The 16,583-nt window shown below is 37.3% G+C and overlaps 1 protein-coding gene across 1 annotated transcript; it reads right to left on the bottom strand.

Annotated features, from left to right (window-relative positions):
- Positions 1 to 1,997: 1,997 nt before the first annotated feature.
- On the bottom strand, positions 1,998 to 16,554 carry LOC120223875 (killer cell lectin-like receptor 2). The gene is made up of 7 exons (XM_039222115.1): positions 16,428 to 16,554; positions 14,704 to 14,820; positions 13,269 to 13,358; positions 11,646 to 11,849; positions 7,966 to 8,108; positions 5,582 to 5,688; positions 1,998 to 2,191 (listed from the first exon to the last, which is right to left on the bottom strand). The coding sequence occupies exons 1-7, from the start codon at positions 16,438 to 16,440 to the stop codon at positions 2,029 to 2,031; spliced, it is 837 nt and encodes a 278-aa protein (XP_039078046.1). The 5' UTR covers positions 16,441 to 16,554; the 3' UTR covers positions 1,998 to 2,028.
- Between the last annotated feature and the right edge of the window lie 29 nt (positions 16,555 to 16,583).

A 16,583-nucleotide genomic window follows, 5' to 3' on the forward strand; every position in this document is an offset into this window, starting at 1 on the left:
TAGTATGTGCAGTTGCTCTCTCTCTCTATCTCTCTCTCTCTCTCAAAAGAAACAAACTTTTTAAAAAAATGAAAACACATGTCCACACAGAAATGTATACGGAAGTATTCATGACAGGTTTATTCATAATAACCAAAAATAGGAAATACATCAAATGTCCATAGGTGGGTGAACAGACTCTGGTACATCGGTACAATGGAATACTACTCAGCAAAAAAAGAATGAACTGCTGGTACGATAAAGAACATGGATTAATGAAAAAACATGCTGAGCAAAAGAAATCAGACACAAAAGAGTACATGATTATGAAATTCTATAACAGTCAAAATGAATCCTTAGTGACAGAAGGTGCAACTGGTTGTCTGGGAACAAGTGGGTAGTGAGAGGCAAGGAAGGAACTTTTGCAGGTGGTAGAAATGCTCTATATCTTGACCTGATGGTGTTTAAGAGGTGTATACATTCGTTAAAAACCCACTGACCCCCATGACTTGAAATGGACGCATTTTAAGAGAATAACTCAATAAAGTTGTATTTTAAAATGCCAAGGTCAAGAAAAACAAACAAACCTGAAAAATTCTCCCCAATTAAAAGAGATTAAAGAGACATCACAACTGGGGTACCTGCAGGGCTCAGTCAGTTGAGCAACCAACACTTGACTTCGGCTCAGGTCATGATTCCAGGGTCGTGAGATCAAGCCTCACATTGGGCTCAGCACTGAGCATGGAGCCTGCATAAGATTCTCTCTCTCTCTCTCTCTCTCTCTCTCTCTCTCTCCTTCTGGATGTCCCCTTTCACTCTCTCTCTATAAAATAAAAAAAGAGACATCACAACTAAATGTATCACATGACCCTGAAATGTGCAGGAAAAATACCTACAGATGATATTATCAGGAGAGTTGGCGAATTTGAATGTGAGTTATACATGAAATCATAGTACTCTGTCAATGCTAAATTCCTTGATTTTGATAATTTTCCTATGGTTATACAAGAAAAGGACTATTTCCAACAAAATATTTAGCAAAGGGACATAATGACCCCAATTATCAAATGGATGAGCAAGGTGGGGGGAAGGAGGGGAAAGAGGGAGGGAGGGGGAGAGAGAGGACTGTAAAGCACAGATAGAACAAAATATTAAATGGTAAATGTGCGGGGCGCCTGGGTGGCTTAGTCGGTTGAGCGTCCGACTTTCGCTTAGGTCATGATCTTGCGGTTCGTGGGTTCGAGCCCCGCGTCGGGCTCTGTGCTGGCTNCCTAGAAATAAATAAAACATTAAAAAAAAAATAAATGGTAAATGTGCAAAGGTTATATGAGAGGTTTTTAAAACATTTTTAAATGTTTATTTATGTTTGAGAGAGTGGAAGAGACAGACTGCAAGCGGGAGAGGGCCAGAGAGAAGGAGACAGAATCTGAAGCAGGCTCCAGGCACTGAGCTGTCAGCACAGAGCCTGAAGCGGGACTCAAACTCACAAACCACAGGATCATGACCTGAGCTATGGTTGGATGCCTAACCGACTCAGCCACCTAGGCACCCCACGAGAGTTTTTATATTGTTGTTTCACCTATTCAGGAAGTATAAAATTATAGCAAAAGGAAAAACATTTTAATGAGAGGTGATTATCTAGATGGGTGAGGGAAGGCTAAATAACTATTTTTTAGACCTTAATTGTGCCGTCCCTCACAGCCGCGGCTATTGAAATGATTCATCCTGTTAATAAGGGAAAGACCAGGCTGTCTTTTCCTGTGTTGTCTCATTGATTCTGTGGGTGGTTCAGGGAAAATAGAAAGAGAGAATTCCTTGGGGCCATTAAAGAGAGGGGAAACTGCTCTCCAAAGACAAAATCCTGCACTCTTCCTCAAGAAGAGAGATCAGGTATCTGATTTCTTAAACCATAGTCCAAAAAGAACATGTTCTTCCTTCTCTAACTCATCTGTTTCCACTGTAAACAAAGTCCTGCTAGCAAAAAACATTAGTTTGTAAAGAATCACAAATTATCACAGCAATAAACAAAAAAAATTACAAAATCCCATTTCACCTTTTCTTCTTATTACTATTGAAGCAGGGGGAGAAAATATCATCAATTGTCTTCTCGCAGATACAACCGTACACACGAGAGCACTCAATAGTTGTTATTCTTGTTGACGATAAAAATGCACATTGTCCTCTCCCAGAAAAATTCATGAGTGCATAGTTCCTGTAGAATAGAAAGCATGGTCAACTGTTTAATTCTGTAGCTTAAGATAACATAAATTATACTTTTTAGCCCATTATAGAAATGTTATAATTTCATCACTAAAAGATTTTCTTTTGGTCTTAGCCTATGAAACAGGATATCAGCCTTTTTTTTTTTTTTTAATATTTTTATTTATTTCTAGGAGAGAGAGAGAGAGAGAGAGAGAGACAGCGCGAGCAGGGGAGGGTCAAAGAGACAGGGAGACACAGAGACTGAAACAGGCTCCAGGCTCTGAGCTGGCAGTCAGCACAGAGCCCGACGCGGGGCTCGAACCCACAAACCGCGAGATCATGACCTAAGCGAAAGTCGGACGCTTAACCAACTAAGCCACCCAGGTGCCCCTGGGATTTTGTGTTCAGAAGGCAAAATTACCTTGCAGTATTGCTACCGAATCATGATACAGTAAGTCTGCTTTTTCATGTAAATTTTTCAGTAAAAGTGAAAGATTAACAAGAAGAACTAAATTTCTGTGACACAAATAAAAGCTCTTGTAAACATTCACTTCAAGGAGAAAAAAGTAGAATGACATATAGTCAGAGATGAGGTTGTTTAATTCACATTTTTGTTTTGTTTCTTTTCCTTTCATACCGCATAGCTAATAGTTACTAGCTAAAGTATGACAATCCATTGAAAAATATTTAAAGCAAGATTTCTATTTCAGCAAAGTGCTGGATTAGGGGGCAGAACTATCTTTCTATTGAAATAATTTTAAATGCTGAATTAAAAAAATTAAAACCTTTCTGAATAAATTTGTGAGCTTATAAGAAGCAAATTCATACTCAAGTTAGGGTTAAGTACAGGTGGGAACCCAGAAGGATAAGTGAGCTCTGAAGTCAATTTTCCCCTTAAGTGATGCAGTAGGCTGAATAATGAACTCCACTCAAGTTTCTAAATGGAAGACAAGGTACATAGAGTTGGTTATATCTTCAAATATAAACTACCCGTGAGCTGTCTTGAACCTTGGACTTAAGCAGCAGAGAAAATGAGTAATCCCACCTGAATCCAAAATTACTAACCATCCCTCATGTAAATTATATTTGCTGTATATTGAAATATCCAAATCTCTTACAGAAAAGAAAAAAAAAAAGAAACAAATAAGGAAGATACATGAAGCTAAGTAGCTTGTGAGGCATGAGCAGAAAGGATGTGTTAAATATATAGGATGTATTAAATATATATGGATGAGTAACCTTTGAGGCATGTCAGGTATAGCTACAGTAAGTAGAGCATAGGAAAGGAAGGAAGATCCAAGGAGCACTAAATGTCTCCCTCAAAATATACATTATGAACATAGGTACTCAACATCCATGAGGTCTTAAATCCACCTCCCACTGATGACACGCCCATTAGCCCTCCACCTAAGAAACTCGAATAAAACCTATACTTCTCATCAGGTTCACTGAAAAGCTGCAGTTGTGGCTGGGCTTACATGTTCCTGCCTCTCCTCAACAGAGAAAATGTGTAAACTGGCCACAGAGCCTTCAGTTTTATAGGCCCTCTTAGTCAAAACTCGAGTGATATCCTAGAAACCACACCATTATCAGGAAAGGGGTATGCAGAAGAAACCAGGCCATGTGAAGATTCCATAAACCAGGATTCAAGTGATCCTTTCACCCACTTGCACCCTAATCTGAGTTTGACAATCAATCCCATTGCATCCCAATGTGAAAAGCTTTCCCATTTCTTTCCCCTTGAATAGTGCAATTTTTTTTAATGGATTCAATTAACTGTACAAGTTAGGCATCTTAATTTGGTCCATGAGCCTTTCTGTTCTATGTTTCTGAGGTCTTTGCCCAGAAGTGTACTCACTATGACTATATCAAAGGGACTTTCTGCATCACATCTCTTGTAAACGTGCAGCCCCAAATAACACTACTTGTAGGACCTAAATTTAGAATTAAAAGTGGCCCAGATACATAGTACCCCAAGCTACCCCAAACAGGAAATTATTTCTTGAAAAAGCAACCTTCATCTCAGTCCCCAAACAATTTCCACAGCGGCTCAAAAAGAAAAACAAAAATCACTAAACGATACAAAGAAAATGACACCATGAACAAAAGCAAGCAGAAACAATGGAGTAGACCCACAAGACTGCAAGTATTAGAATGATCAGATACCAAATATAAATAAGTATGTTTGATATCTTTCAAGAAATAAAAGACAACTTGAAAATAATGAGTAACTATCAGGATTTGAAAACCCAAAGCAGAGTCCTTAGAAATAAAAAATATGACAGTTAAGATTTTTTAAAAGTCATTGAACAATTTAAAAGAAGGTTATAACAAAATATAAACCCAAGAGTTTACAAAAATAGTGCATTTCAAAATCAAACTTTAAGGGTGCTTAGCTAGCTGGCTCAGTTGGAAGCGCACGCAACTCATGATATCAGGGTCATGAGGTTGAGCCCCATATTGGGTATAGAGATCATTTACTTACTTACTCACTCACTTACTTACTTACATAAACAAACAAACAAATTCAAAATAAAACCATAGTGAAGGTATATGTACGCATGTGTGTTTGTGTATACTCATGAACATTTATGTCTATAAATAATATAACTAATAATATACAGATCATATGATGTGATATTTCAAACATCTAGAAAATATCCTAAGTCAAAAATGCATTTCATACACCTAACCTACTAGGTTAGCCTAACATACCTTAAATATGACCAGAACACTGATGTTAGGCAAAACCATCTAATACAAATTCTATTTTATACTTATCTCCTGTGATTTATCGAATACCACAGTGAAAGTGAAAAACCAGAATGGCTGTATGGGTATAGGATGGTTGTAAGTGTCTGGGTTGGTGATCTGGGGATCACGTGGCTGACTGGAAGTTGCAGCTGCCAGGGGCCAGCATCACAAAAGATCACACTGCATATCACCAGCCCAGAGAAAGATCATATGTAATATTCAAAGTACCATTTCTACTGCATATTGCTTTCACATCATTGTAAGGTAGAAAAATTGTACGTCAAACCATTGTAACTCAGGGACAATCTACAAAGGAGTTTCAGATGAATTTAGTATCTTCACAATACTCATTTGTCATTGTGGGGGGGCTCACTATAGCTTAGTCAGAATGACCCACGTTATGATTTTGGTTTATTTTGTGTGCATCATAACACATACTTCTGAGCATGTGCTTAGCATCATTAAGAATGTGTGTGACATTTCCCTTCCTTTTTAGTTATACTTCCTAAAACATTTTCTTACTCATTCTACTTGTTGTTACCCATGACCTCTGTGGAAAATTGTGTGAAGCAAGAGATTCTTTTTAGATACAGTCATCCTGACTTCAACACCAATGCTGGAGTTTGAATGCATTCATTCCAGTTACCTCCCCGGAAGTGGGTCACTGTCACTCCATTTCCATTTTCCTTCTCTTTCACTATATGATAATCCAATCCAGTAGTTATTCTTACAAATGTGGGTTTGAATGAAGGTCTGTAAAGGAAACAAAACATGTGACTAGCTCCGATCTGTTTAGATAAGTGAAAAAAAACAAGTAAAGGTCCCAGCTATTTCTATGGGCAGTACTGTGCTATGTTTGACACCATCCTGCATCCCTACTTCCTAGAAAACCCTCTCTCCACTCCCTGTGCTTTTATTTTCCAAAGTAATTTTTACTTGTAGATTATTTACGGAATATTAAAAATGGCTGCCATGGGGTTCCTGGGTAGTTCAGTCAGTTAAGCATCCAACTCTTGATTCCGGTTCAGGTCATGATCTCACTGTCATAAGATTGAACCCCAAGTTGGGCTCCATGCTGGGCCTGAGGCCTGCTTAAGATTCTCTCTCCCTCTCTCTCTGCCCCTCCCCTGCTCATGCTTGCTCTCTCTCTCTCAGAAATAAATAAATAAATAAATAAGAAGATAAAATGGAGAACTCCTGGGGCATCTGGGTGGCTCAGTCGGTTAAGCATCTCTCAGTTTCAGCTCAGGTCATGATCTTGTGGTTTTGTGAGTTCAAGCCCTGCATCAGGCTCTGAGCCTGATTGGGATTCTCTCTCTCCCTCTCTGCCCCTTCCCCACTCGCGATGTCTCTGTGTCTCTCCAAATAAATAAATAAACTTAAAACATTTTTTAAATAGAGAACTCCTTTAAGAAAGTATTTAAATAAAATCAAACACAAAAGTGGTTGCCAGTCTCATGATTATTTAAAACATGAAAAAATTGTTAATCTAAATATCTAACAATAGAGTTGTTAAATAATTTATGACACTATGAAACTACTCAAAATCATGCTCCAGAAAAATATTCAAGGATATTGAAAGTGATCATTACATATTCTTAGGTGAAGAAAGGCACTTTCAAAACAAATTTATTAAAATAAAAAGTATATATATAGGAAGTTGTGCATCAGAGCTGGGAAAGGCTTGCTATAGTTTAGTAGTTAGAAGGGGTGAAGGGAAAGGGGGCAGTATTTGGAAATATTTGCTATGTCAAAAAAATGTAATATATCAAAGTGACATATTACATAATGTCTGATTAAATAGGTGAGTATATTTTAAAGTATAGGTTGACATTTAAGTGGGTTTTACTGTAACAAATGAAAATTATTTCATGACTTGATGTCCTAAATTCTTTTATGTTGTGATTTAAAACATCTATTAGATTTGCATACAAATTTTATGTTGTTTTTCTAAGTGATAAGTAGAGGTTTCAGACTGATCTTTGGAAACATTTTTCCGTAAAAAACATGGGGCGCCTGGGTGACTCAGTCGGTTGAGTGACCAACTTCGGCTCAGGTCATGATCTCACAGTTTGTGGGTTCGAGGCCCATATCAGGTTCTGTACTGACAGCTCAGAGCCTGGAGCCTGCTTCAGATTCTGTGTCTTCCTCTCTCTCTGCCCCTCCCCAACTTGTTCTCTGTCTCTCTCTCTCTCAAAAATAAATAAAACATTTAAAAACAAAAACATTCTGTATGTGTGGATAGTTTTTATCAGTAATAAACTTGAAAGATAATTTTGATATTTTCACTTTATTTTTTCTTTTTACAATTCTTTTTTAAAAATATGCATCTTGATATAATATAATAGAATTCTGATCAAATAAATGGTATGTACAGATGCAATGAAAATCACCATGAGGCTAATTTGTAAAACAGTTATCACTTTTATGTTACTCATTATTATCTCCATTCTGCAGATGGAAAAACTGAGACCCAGAGGCTAAGTAATTCACCCAGAGTCACTCAGCTAGAAAGTGGCAGTACTGGATTTGCCTGATACCAGGCAGTCTGGCTCCTGGCCTCCTAATAGCAATTACTGGATTAGATTCCCTCCAGGTTCTTAGGTGTCACGTTATAAGGATAAATAACCACTGTTTCCAGGCTGCAAATACTAAAGGATTAAGAACTCCATTGAAGGAGAGCCATGCTTTCCAGTGAGCTGTTCTCCTGCACATGCCTTAGAAAAGGAAATGAATGCAAAGACTCAAACTGAATCTTCAAGGGGGTTTCCACTTAGGAAATCTTAAGGGTCATCATGAATAGATAATATATATGGGACGCTCAGTAAGTAGCAACATCATAAATGCCCAACCGTAGGCAGGGTTTTCCAGAACCCTTAACTTTCTCAACTACACACTTTTTGCTCACTCAACAGACACAACCCATAACTGAAGGTCCCCCTTTCTGGATTGCCCCATCCTCATTATCCTGGGTGCAAGGGTTAGAGACATCGTGCAAGAAAATAAAGTGAATGTAATAGTCCATGTTACCTGTTCATCTGGATCATTTATCTTCAGAAGAGATGAATTATAGCTTTGGCAAGTCCGATTACATCTGTTCCAGGTTTTACATTCAGAAATAAAATAGTAACAATTTATTCCATAACAGGACCAGTGGTTTTCATAGAGTCTGTCTGCAACGTATAAGGTGAAACATGACCTGGTAGTCTGTTAAGCAGGGCAATATATTTATCAGCCCTTCATAACTAAGTAAAATCTTAATAGTTATCAATAATGATAATATTAGGTTCATTAAGACTCTGGAATGCAAAGAGGTAGCTCTCATATTCATTGCAGCACTATTCACAGTAGCTAAGATATGAAAACAGCCCCAAGTGTCCCTCGATGAATGAATAAAGAAAATGGTACGTACATTCAATAAAATACTATTCAGCCTTTAGGAAAAGGAATTCCTGCATAGGCAATGGCATGGACTAACCTAGAGGTTATTATGCTAAGTGAAATAGACCAATCGCAGCAAAGCGAATACTTCATGCCTCCACTTATATGAGATACAAAAAAAAAAAAAGTCAAATTCAGAGAAAAAGAAAGTGGAAGGTGGTTGCTAGTGGCTAAAGGAGGGGGAAATAAGGAGCTCTAGTTCAGTGGGTTTCAGTTATGCAAGATGATTAAGTTCTAAAGATCTGCAGCTGTACAACATAGTGCCTTTGGTTAACATTACTGAAGTGTGCACTGAAAAACGTGTTAAAAGGGTGGATCTCATGTTAAGTGTTCTTACCCACTCCCAAAGGAGAAACGTGAGAAAACTTTTGGAGGTAATAGACACGTCTATTACCCTGACTGTGGATGATTTTACAGATATATGCATATGTCCAAGCTTGTCGAATTATATGCACTAAATATGTGCAAATCTTGCATATTAATAATACCCCAGTAAAGCTGGTTTTAAAACAATAAAAGTAAATTTTTGAAAAGATTCTGGAATACCTTCGAAATAAGAAATATCATTCTTTGGAATTTTTTTCCTTTTCCTCATATATTTTATAATGCACCAAATTTTTGAAATACTGTTGATTCTTTAATAATAGAGAAGACAACTTCCTACAAACCACCATGTTGAAATGATATTAAATATGCAAAATCTTTGCAACCTCTATCAAAAAACACCAACATTCTTCACAGAGCTAGAACAAATAATCCTAAAAGTTGTGTGGAACCAGAAATGACCCTGAATAGCCAAAGCCAACTTGAAAAAGAAAACCATAGCTGGAGGCATCACAATCCTGGACTTCAAGCTGTATTACAATGCTGTAATCGTCAAGACAGTATGGTACTGGCACAAAACACTCATATCAATGGAACAGAATAGAGAACCCAGAATAGACCCACAAATATCTGACCAACTCTTCTTTGGCAAAGCAGGAAAGAATATCCAATGGAATAAAGACAGTCTCTTCAGCAAATGGTGCTGGGAAAACTGGACAGCGATATGCAGAAAAATAAACTTGGACCACTTTCTAACATCATACACAAAAATAAACTCAAAATGGATAAAAGACCTAAATGTAAGACTGGAAGCCATCAAAATCCTACAGTAGAAAGCAGGCAAAAAACCTCTTTGACCTCGGCTGGAGCAACTTCTTACTCAACACGTCTCCAGAGGCAAGGGAAACAAAAAGCAAATGTGAACTACTGGGACCTCATCAAAATAAAAAGCTTCTGCACAGCAAAGGAAACAATCAATGAAACTAAAAGTCAACCTATGGAATGGGAGAAGATATTTGCAAATGACATATCAGATAAAAGGTTAGTATCCAAAAATCTATAAAGAACTTATCAAACTCAACACCCAAAAACAAATAATCCAGTTAAGAAATGGGCAAAAGACATGAATAGACACTTCACCAAAGAAGGCATCCAGATGGCCAGCCGACACATGAAAAAATGGTCAACATCACTCATCATCAGGGAAATACAAATCAAAACCATAATGGGATACCCCCTCACACCTGTCAGAATGGCTAACATTAACAACTCAGGCAACAACAGATGTTGGCGAGGATGCAGAAAAAGAGGATCTCTTCTGCACTGTTGGTGGGAATGCAAACTGGTGCAGCCACTCTGGAAAACAAGTCTGGAGGTTCCTCAAAAAATTAAAAATAGAACTACCCTATGACCCAGCAATTGCACTACTAAGTATTTATCCAACAGGCATGCTGTTTCAAAGGGGCACATGCACCCAATGTTTATAGCAGCACTATCGACAACAGCCAAAGTATGGAAAGAGCCCAAATGTCCATCAATGGACAAACGGATAAAGAAGATGTGGTATAAATAATGGGACACCTGAGTGGCTCAGTCAGTTAAGTGTCGACTTTGGGTCAGGTCATGATCATGATCTCACAGCTTGTTAGTTCGAGCTCCACATCGAGCTCTGTGCTAACAGGTCAGAGTCTGGAGCCTGCTTCCGATTCTGTGTCTCCCTCTCTCTCTTTGCCCCTCCCCTGCTCACACTCTGTCTCTGTCTCTCTCTGTCTCTCTCTCTCAAATATAAATAAACATTTTTTTTAAAAAAAAGATGTGGTGTATATATATATATATATATATATATACACAATGGAGTATTACTCAGCAATCAAAAAAAATGAAATCTTGCCATTTGCAACTTTGTGAATGGAACTAGATGTTATTATGCTAAATGAAATTAGTCAGAGAAAGACAAATATCATAGGACTTCACTCATATGAGGACTTTAAGATACAAAACAGATGAACATAAGGAAAAGGAAACAAAAATAATATAAAAACAGGGAGGGGGACACATAAGAGACTCTTAAATATAGAGAACAAACAGAGGGTTGCTGGAGGGGTTGTGGGAGGGGGGGTGGGCTAAATGGGTAAGGGGCTTTAAGGAATCTACTCCTATATGCTAACTAACTTGAATGTAAATTGGAAAATAAAGTATGAAAAAATTTAAAAACAAAGGGACAAATAAAAATACATGCAAGATCCTTGTAAACTCCAAATCCTAACCAAATATTTAATAGTTGTCGACTAACCAGGTCAACTCATTCCACCATTATGCATGATAACAGAGTTTATTATATGAGATTTAATAGTCTTATCTCCTGGATGTTTTTAATGGTATTATCACACAGACTTGCACAAAACATCAACACTTAGGCAGAACTTGCAGAAGCACTGCAGAGAGCTTACAGACCAAGTATCTAAAGTCAAGGCAGAATGGAAACACATGCACACAATTACTTTAAAAGAGCATCCAATTAAAAGGATGTACCCATTTTGTACCCATTTTAGCCTAAGTATATTTTTACCAATAGCCTCCATATTTCTAATTAGCAACAAAGTCAATCGAGTACCTAATTTGCCCACAGGTCCAAAATGGTCCAAGATTTTAGGGAAGCTGACACACTATTTCATCTTCTGGGAGCAGTAGAAAGGCAGGGATTGCCACTGAGTTTTGGGGAAATATAGAGTCCAAACATGGCTTCTAGGGTCTTGGTCTCATATTTGACAGAGGCAAACCCAAACACGCATATTACGTCTCAGAGGTAGAAATAAAAAGTGTCTAGTAGACCTATATCACTAGCATATGGCATAAGCCTGCCTAGTTAGCCTCAAAACTTCTGGAAGGAGAAGACAAATCAAGAGACAAAATCAGGCAATCTTCCATTCAAGATTCCTTCATACCTTCTATTTTATAACATCTCCTTTGCTTAAAATTCTGTCTCATTTTATGCAGAAGGCTTTCATTTGCAGGAGTGTAATCTTCTAAAGTCTTAGCTGTCAAAAGTTGCTTCTTGAGGCAGCTGTCATTTTGCACAGTTTGGTACTCTTGACTCAAGTTTCCTATCTTTTCCCTCTGCTGATGGTTTTCTTGAATATACTGAAAAACTAAAATTAAAAGCATGGATACAACACAAAAGTGCTCAGAATGCTTAACTGTTAAACTTTAAGATAAAAGAAAAGTCTCACTTTGATAACCTACCCATTTCATTACTTTAAATGAGTAATTTGACATTTAGAAAGTAACACCTCAATAAACTAACCATAGAAATGGAAACATCAAATTTCACACTATTAGTAACCTGAGTATAGAATGAATGAATAAATAAATAAATAAATAAATAAATAAATAAATAAATAAAATTATGATGGCAACACCTTATAATTTAGTTTAGTTTCTCTCTAAAAGTTAGCACATCGTTTATAAATAGGTACCGAAGTAAAAACCAGTCAATCAACTTTTAGCAGCACGTCTTCTGAGTATGAAAATCTGCACTGAGAGACATGAGGAAATAGCATCACTGTTACTGGAGGAGATAGACCGTCCACAGAGGAAAAGAGAGAGAGATTTAAATATGTGCGTTTATCTGAGTGTAACATATTAGTGATTTTCTTGAAAAACGTCAAGAAATTCAAATAAAAGATAAAAGTTGAATTTAAGGGGCACCTGAGTGGCTCAGTCAGTTAAGCATCCAACTCTTCCTTTCAGCTCAGGTTGTGATCTTGCAGTTTCCTGGGTTCAACCCATGTGAGATTCTGTATTGGCAGCACGGAGCCTGCTTGGGATTCTCTCTCCGTCTCTCTCTGTCCCTCCCTCACTCATGCTGTCTCTGTCTCTCTCAAAATAAATAAATAAACTTTAAAAAATTATTTACAAAGTTGAATTCAAGATCATCTAATGTCTGTGTACAGAATCAATCTTTCTACTAAACTATACCCTCGTGAAATACTTAGAAAAACATCACGAGAGGGGCACCTTGGTGGTTAAGTGTCCAACCTTGGCTCAGGTCATGATCTCACTTTCGTGGGTTTGAGCCCCCATCGGGCTCTGTGCTGACAGCTCAGAGCCTGGAGCCTGCTTCAGATTCTGTGTCTCCCTCTCTCTCTGCCCCTTCCGATTCGCACTCTGTCCCTCTCTCTCTCAAAAAATAAACATTAAAAAAAAGAAGAAGGAAAAACATCATGAGAAAGTCATAATGTCTTTTGAATAGCTGTTTCTTGAAGAAAGTTTAAGAATCACAATGCTCTAAATTCAGAAGGCAGAATATGACTAAGTCTTGTATCTGAAGGAATGTTACCATGTATTACACAGACTGAAACAACTCACTGAATATCAGAATCACTGGAATAGGTAAGTAAAATGAAAATACCACTGTGACATGTCTGGGGAAAAACTCACCCAGAAAGAGCCACCTGGGACATTCCCTGATGGGAGTCAGGGAACAATTAACGGAGCACAATTAATATTTGCACAATTAGTGGCCTCTGCTATTACTCAGGCTTGAAGGATGTATTTCAATTACTCACTCTTTGTCCCCAACACTGCGACTGTCACCAATAGTAGTAAACACAGGATCCCAAGAATCACTGCAATGAGACACCAGGGCACTGGAAACTCTTTAAATAAAGAAGAAAGATAATCATCAAAGGCAGAGCGTGGCCCACTACTAACCTTAGCCTGGGATACCATTTGAAATGAGACATCTTCCCTAAAACTCTTACGAAAATATACCATACAAATTGATTTTAATTTGTAACCTAGTAATTGCAGTTTTAAAGTGTCAGATTTGTGGGGCGTCTGGGTGGCTCAGTCCATTGAGAGTCTCTCTCTTGATTTTGGCTCAGGTCATGATCCCAGTGTCATGGAATCCAGCCCCATGTCAGACTCAGCATGGAGCTTACTTGAGATTCTCTCTCTTTCTCCCTCCACCCCTCTTCCCTTTTATAAAAAATAAAAATAAAGTCTCAGATTTCTGACTGAGATACACCCACTGTAAGAATCCTACACATAAGAACAGTCCTATAGGATTTTAAAAGGACTTCCCTTACTAAATAGAGAGCTGTTCCATCACTATGTAGTGCAATCTGAAACTAATATACACTGCATGTCAACTAGCCTTCAATTTAAAAAATCTAACCAAGATTTTAAAAAGAACCACAGATGGCAATAGACATAATACACATTTATAAGAATCCACATGGACATGTTATACTCCTTCTTGTGATCACAACTAATCATGAAGAGGAAGGAAAAAGTAGTTAATATTCTGGAGGAAGTGGTAGCCAACAGTGGATATTCTGAAGCTGGAAATGTGATTGCAGTCCATTCTTAAAAGAAATTCTAGAAATCAAAGTTCCTTTCTTTTTCATCAATTCTATTTTTCCCTTGACAATACTAAAATTTGCCTCCTACTTTGGAGGTCTTTGGTCTGAAAATTGTATCTGTGATTGTCACTAAATTAAAACAGTACAAACTATTCTCAATTTAGAGCTTCTGACAATATTTGAAGGTAGAGAGAACAGAAAAGAGAACAGAAGAAAACTGAATGCTTCTGTCTCTTCATTGCCGTTAAGGTTTGGTAAATATTTAAGACACCTAAAACACCTTTTGTCTGAATAAAAACATTGTTTCTAACAGATATTTTCCTTTTTCAAGCAGTCTCTAAGACTTTATTTCTCTAGGAAATGCAGTGTTTTCTTGAGACTCTAATCTGTCCTTCACTTTTAATGACCTCAAAGATTCCCCTTGATCAAGTGTGAATAAAAACATTCTATTGGCTTTACAAATTTAAAAGAATTCATCAATTTCTCCATACTCACAAGCTTAAAAAAAAAAAGGGGGGGGGGCTTGCTCTGCTACCTACGCCATTATGGCTTCCATATCGCCATTTGAAAGACAGACAGGAGCTTTTTTTTAAATGTCGAAGTTTGGCAATCCATAAGAGATGCTTAAGACACATACCTTTGTCATTAGTTTTCCCAGGCCTTTGAGTCCTACCTGGCCTTACTCTATTTTGTGACTCTGAAGGAGACGAAAGAAATCTCAGGGTGGAATAAATCACTTTCTGATCGCTCATCTCTGCAGTAAGAAGGCAAATATGTTTTGCATTAAAACCTCACAATAGGATGATTTCTTTCAAAAGAAAGATTACAAAGTCAGTCTATAGAAACATACCAGGAACATGCCTAGAGGTGTGTGGGTGTCTGTATGTGTAACTGGGGTGTGTGTTTAACTCCTTCAAGTAAGTAGAGCATGTAAACTGAGTCTGATTTATACAGGAAATGGAAACCTTTCAATATTTCTGTTAAGTTCATTTACACTTCTAGTGATTACTGCCATGATTATTAGAAATACATAAAGAATTTTTTTTAATCTACCAATACACTGAATAGGCTGAGTCCTATTCGCCCAGCCAATTTAACCCAAAATGTTCAACATACCTATACAAATGTTGGTCAAATCTGAGGCGCCATTATGAATTACTGAGACCATTTAAAAACTGATCAATTCAAAAAACAGAAATTTTGTTTTTGAAATTTTGAAAAAATAGAAGTATCTTGGCTTAAAAAGTCTTATTATACACATTCAGATCTATATATAGATATTCAAAGGTTCTTGCATTCTTTTCAATTCTGACATGATTCTACCAAAGTGTTTCCCAAAGTATATCCTATAATCCATCTTCAAAAGAATTATTAAGGGTTAACATCTCAGACTGGTCAACAATCCGATTCCAGTGCCCCATGCAAGATGTGTGGAATAAAAATCTCTTAGGGGCGCCTGGGTGGCTCAGCGGTTGAGCATTCGACTCTTGATTTTGGCAGGTCATGATCCCAGGGTTGTGGGTTGGAGCCCTATGTCGGGCTCTGTGCTGAGCGTCGAACCTACTTAAGATTCTCTCTCTTTCTCTCTGTCTGACCCAATCCCCCTCTTGTGTGTGTTCTCTCTCTCTCTCAAATCAAAAATTAATTAATTAAAAATTAACAATTAAAAAATCTCTTGTTTGGAGCCAAGGCACCTGTATTTTTAATGCTAAATGATTCCATCTATATTTGAATTTTAGAAATAATTTTCTAGTGTATCATGTTACCACAGAACCCTCTGTGAAAATAAAATCTGTCAATAGGCAGTCATTAGTTAATATCCATAAAGGATTTGATCTATATTAATATTGCTATAAAAAGAAATTGTTAAATAGTAAATCTCTAAAATTTACCTTGGTTCTTATATTAAGAGATGATATCTAAGAAACAGAAAACATGGAAAACAAATGGCACATGTAACTATACTCTTTTTAAGTTTTTTAATTCATTTATAACATTTTCTAAGCTTCTTCACTTTTTCCCTAATTTCTGCAGGAAAAGGAGTGTTTTCACTTATACAGTCCCTTAAGATGGATAACAGGTAAATAATTCAACATAAAAAGCAAAAAAACACAGCATATTGAGAAAAAGAAAATAGCTTTCCGTGAAGGCTGCACTAGTTTTCACATTGTCTAGAGTTCATGCAGTGCTGGTGTGATCAGTAGAAAATTCTTTTCTAGCAGTCCCATATTCATGCCAAGCCATTTGTAATAAAATGCCATAGTCTTGGCATCTTTTTTTCCTGAGAATCTTTTCTTAAGAAGTGGGACTAATAGGAAATTCAGCTAACAAAGAACTGAGGGAAACAAAAGCAAATGTTACCTGTGTCTGTCATGCAGTGATGCAGGTGGAGAGAACTGATCCAGAAATGTAAGTGGAAGAAGTTGGCTTTTCCAATCCCAGATCCCTCATGTGCGTCAGGAGCTAGAAGACAGACGGCAGAAGTGAATTGTCTCTAAATGGTACTCACACTAAAAA

This window comes from Hyaena hyaena, unplaced genomic scaffold, assembly GCF_003009895.1.
Source record: "Hyaena hyaena isolate Hyena2069 unplaced genomic scaffold, ASM300989v1 scaffold_1056, whole genome shotgun sequence".
In the NCBI taxonomy this organism is placed as follows: Eukaryota; Metazoa; Chordata; class Mammalia; order Carnivora; family Hyaenidae; genus Hyaena; species Hyaena hyaena.

What these genes read in the sequence shown, in the direction of transcription:
- LOC120223875 (XM_039222115.1), bottom strand. An exon ending in CGCAGTGTTGGGGACAAAGA is followed by an intron (nt 11,850 to 13,268) that starts GTGAGTAATTGA and finishes TTTTAATTTTAG; the next exon opens with TTTTTCAGTATATTCAAGAA. An exon ending in TAAATGATCCAGATGAACAG is followed by an intron (nt 5,689 to 7,965) that starts GTAACATGGACT and finishes TTTCCTTTACAG; the next exon opens with ACCTTCATTCAAACCCACAT.